Source organism: Pygoscelis adeliae, unplaced genomic scaffold (genome assembly GCF_000699105.1).
Source record: "Pygoscelis adeliae isolate BGI_AS28 unplaced genomic scaffold, ASM69910v1 Scaffold315, whole genome shotgun sequence".
NCBI classification, from domain to species: Eukaryota; Metazoa; Chordata; class Aves; order Sphenisciformes; family Spheniscidae; genus Pygoscelis; species Pygoscelis adeliae.
Genome location: NW_008824865.1, coordinates 82,351 through 86,404, shown reverse-complemented (window position 1 = coordinate 86,404; position 4,054 = coordinate 82,351). Strand labels below are relative to the sequence as shown.

Genomic DNA, 4,054 nt, shown 5'->3' with positions numbered 1-4,054 from the left:
GGCTTGAGTTGTGTCTGAACTCCAATGAGGCTGCAGAAGGAGTCATACTGAAGCTGGGATTTGTGTTGGTGTCTCTGGTGGTTGTGTTCTAGAAGATCATTAGCTAAAGCATATAGTAGCAAGGATTTTTCTTCTTAAAAAAAATTGGCCATGGTATCAGTTTTCATTTGGCAAATGGAAAGGTCTTCAGGAAGAAGGAACATCTGTACACAAAGTGGCTTTGTTTCTTTACAAACAGATGTCTTGGAATGGCAGATTATGTCCCGTACATCCTAAATCGCAGGCAAGCGCTAGTGGCAACCTTCAGCTGAAGTTTCAGGGGCTGCAGTTCCTGCAGGGCTAAATCCCTGCTCTTCGCATGTAGACAAATTAACCTCCTAATTTTCATCCATCAGCTTTCTAGGAGAGCTGGTTCCTCTTTCCTGTGGCGTCAGCTTGAGTTTCTCAGCCTGCCCCATGCTCATGGCTGAGGTAGAAGGTGGTCCTTTCTGCTGGCCCCAGCAGCGAGGGACCCCCGAGAGATCCCTGACCTGATGTGGGTGCTGCGGCCGTCATGCCCCAGTGCCACTGGGCTTGGTCTGCTGTCAGGAGGAAGACTGCAGGGGAAAGATAGTTTTAATGATGATTTGTTGACTTTGTTTGTGTGGTAGACACTTGAGCTGCCTTACCTCTGGATTGGTACATTTTTTGTTGGGTGAGATACCAGTTTGTAAGTTGAGTGATATTTTCAGCCAGGAAGCAGAAACAAAATTTCCAGCTGTGACTGAATGCTTTTGTGCTTGGCTCTTGGAGGGCCTCCTCTGAATACATAAAACTAATGAAGAGACTCTTGGCTTTTTTTGGTAGGTGCAAGCCAGGTGTTAAATTAATACCTGCTTTTTGAAATGCAGCTCATAAATTGAAACATGAGATTTTTAGGTCAGAGGGATTAAAAATCTTTTTAAAATCTCATTTGCTAGTTGTTCTGGAGTTAAATATGTGTAGGTAAGAAGGACGGTGGTTTGTGTGAAGTGAATGCAGCCTGCCAGAGTCTGGGCAAGGCCAGCTAGGGTCACTGGGACTGGGGGAGTCGAATGCAGCAAGAGTGGATGAAACTGAACCTCTCAATCTCCTTAAAGAAGAAGGTTTTCTTAATGCAGCACAGAGGACGGCTGGCACTGGGCGGCAGAGGTGCTGCGAAAGGTAGTGTGGTCAGATGAAGAGAGGTGGGCAATCCCAGGGCTTTTCTGAGCATCAAAGATAACTGCTCAGCAAGAACTTCTGGGTGTCAGAGCTGGAGGGGAAGCACTGAAAGTGGCCTCCCAGTCCCCAAGGCAGGAGAGGAGGCCAGTTAGGTCCTTTGCAGAAGAGTAGGCAAGGAGGTACAGCAAGGAAGAAGGCTGTGCTGCTTTCCACAAGCAGTGGAAAAAAGCCTTTTGTCTCCCTAAAGCCCTGCTTTAACCCCCAGTTTTAAGAAAGGATTTGGAACCCAAAAAACTTACAAGTTTGCTTATTTATTGTAAGCGTGTTTTAAGTGCTTGGCCACTGAGTGCCATCTTTTTAAAAGTGGGTAGTCTGTGGTTTGATGTGTGTTATTTCAAAGATCTGTCTCTGAGCAGAAAGTGGGATATCAGCAGAAAAATATTTCCAATATTTCCAAATATTGGAAATAGTCAGTGCAGGGAGAGAGATTAAAATCCAGCCATGTGGATTGCTCACACTTAAAAGCACTCAATGTAAATGCAAGTCATAATTAACCGAATAAAATCTCTTTTGGTTTTCTCACTATTAGACATTCCGTCCTGCTGCAATGTTGATAGAAAGGTCATCTGATTTTGGAAAAACGTGGCAAGTATATAGGTATTTTGCATATGACTGTGAGAGCTCATTTCCTGGGATTTCAACTGGACCCATGAAGAAGGTGGATGATATCATTTGTGATTCCCGATACTCCGACATTGAACCTTCAACGGAGGGAGAGGTCAGAGCAGTTTTTTCCCAATATGTTTATTGTGTCAACTTTTTCTATACAAATTCAGATTCTCTTATTCTTAAAGCTGAATCTTTCATTGTACCATTTTTCCTCCAGGTAATATATCGCGTTTTAGATCCTGCTTTTCGAATTGAAGATCCGTACAGTCCAAGGATTCAAAGTATGTATGCAGTTACCTTCCAGGCTCATTTGAAAGCATTTCTGTACTTATTTGCTTACAAAAAACAGTAAGCCACAAGTAAAGCCATGCATTAGTCCCGATAGCAGTTTTGAAGTCACATGAATACATTTGTGGTATGGCTTCTCCTCCTGACTCAGACAGTGACGTGCTGGGAAATAACCATCAGTGTTGTCAACTCAAGTGATTGCTTTTACACGCATCATTGTAGTTGGTCCTTTTCGTAATTGATCAGGGATTTATTTTCATTAAAGACCCCCTCTCCCCAAAATACATGCAGTCACCGAGAGAAACCTTGGAACGTGATCCCGTAATTGTACAGTATTCAGAAAACAAAGAAACAGAACTACAAAGGTACTTAAATCATTTTGCATTTCTAGCTAAAATCAAGGGGATTGTGTTTTATTTTTTGGAACATCTGAGTCATGACTTTAGAACAGTTGGCCTTGGTAGCACTGCATGGCTGGACCAGACAGATGCGGTTGTAAAACACAAATTACTGTAGCGTTTGTGTACGGTCATGGCAATCCAGGAATGCAAAGGGAGAGAGATCTGTTGCTGAGCGTGGCTCAAAGAGAAACCTCGTGGGGCATTTGGCCTGATTAGGGAACTGCAGTGCTTGGCCTTAAACTTGACCTCCGATTTAATATGCATTCTCAGTTTCAGTTCATGTCCTTCAGGGTAAAGCTAACTGGAGCAGAAGGAAATATCTGAAGTAGTAGAGTGTCTGCTAGTTGCTATATCAGTTGAATGTTTTTTTAACCAACATTTTAAAGGAGAAACTCTGCTTTCATGGGCCTGAAGTGCTTTTTCAAGCCTACTTTCAAGGGTCTAAGAAATTACACAGGATTCATAATATCAAAGTGAACATGTAGACTGAATTAATTACTGCGATATTGTCTTCCCATGGATTATCCCTCAAGAACTTCTCCTTTGTATTTGGTCAGTGATGGGGTGTTGCTTCTTTCAGCAAAATGTAACTAATTATATTTGCTAGGAAAGCTGGGCGTATAAAAAAGAATTATTCGTGTCTTGTTTCCAACTACGATTTTTTTTTCCAGAAGGCTCGTAACTCTTAAAGCTCCTGGTCCACTTGTCAGCAGTTCCTTAATATCAGGTCCTTGCCCTTCTTACGTTTTAAAGCTCCAAAGAACCAGTGTTTTTTTGGTGGTACTGTTGTGCGTGCCTTTAATATTTGTGTTTGTGCCTGTGTATGTCTACAGTAAAATAGTTTTTAATTAAGCTTAAACTAACTTGCACAGAGATCAATCTGTAGTAAAATAATGTAATTTTTTTTAAATTTGGGAGTATGAAGTGATGTGATGTGTAGTATGTAAATGCTGAAATTAAATCTGATCTAATCTGCCCATAGGAAGTGTGCTTGGGAAGTCACTCCTGGCTTCCTCCCATTCAATACAATATCTGGTAAATAATTCCAAAACGGGGTTTGGTTTTTTTTTGGTGTCCCTTGCAGACCTATTAAAGATCACAAATCTGAGAGTCAAATTCATCAAGCTGCACACACTGGGGGATAATCTTTTGGACTCCAGGATGGAGATCAGAGAGAAGTACTACTATGCCATCTATGACATGGTGGTTCGCGGGAACTGTTTCTGCTACGGACACGCCAGCGAGTGTGCACCAGTGGATGGCTTTAACGAAGAAGTGGAAGGAATGGTAAATATCCACACCTTTCTGCATAAAGCTGTCTATGCCTCTTTTAAGTGATTTAAACACAAATTTAAAGATCACGCTCTCCCCCCCACTCCTCACCCTTAATTTTCAAACAAGAAAACCGTTCAAACTATTCCTCCTCAGCAAATGTGTCTGTCATTATTGGTGTTAATCAAGCACAGAGAGCTCAGATTAGGTGAAAATTGTTTTAGCATTCCTTTTCTAATTAT

At 41.8% G+C, this 4,054-nt stretch overlaps 1 protein-coding gene across 1 annotated transcript in view; it reads left to right on the top strand.

Annotated features, from left to right (window-relative positions):
- The window catches only part of LAMB1 (laminin, beta 1), a 42,344-nt gene that overhangs the window by 2,521 nt on the left and 35,769 nt on the right, over positions 1 to 4,054 (top strand). The window contains exons 3-5 of the mRNA XM_009324386.1: positions 1,772 to 1,960; positions 2,069 to 2,132; positions 3,625 to 3,827. Coding sequence (XP_009322661.1) covers positions 1,772 to 1,960; positions 2,069 to 2,132; positions 3,625 to 3,827 — 456 coding nt within the window. The remainder of the gene's footprint in view (positions 1 to 1,771; positions 1,961 to 2,068; positions 2,133 to 3,624; positions 3,828 to 4,054) is intronic.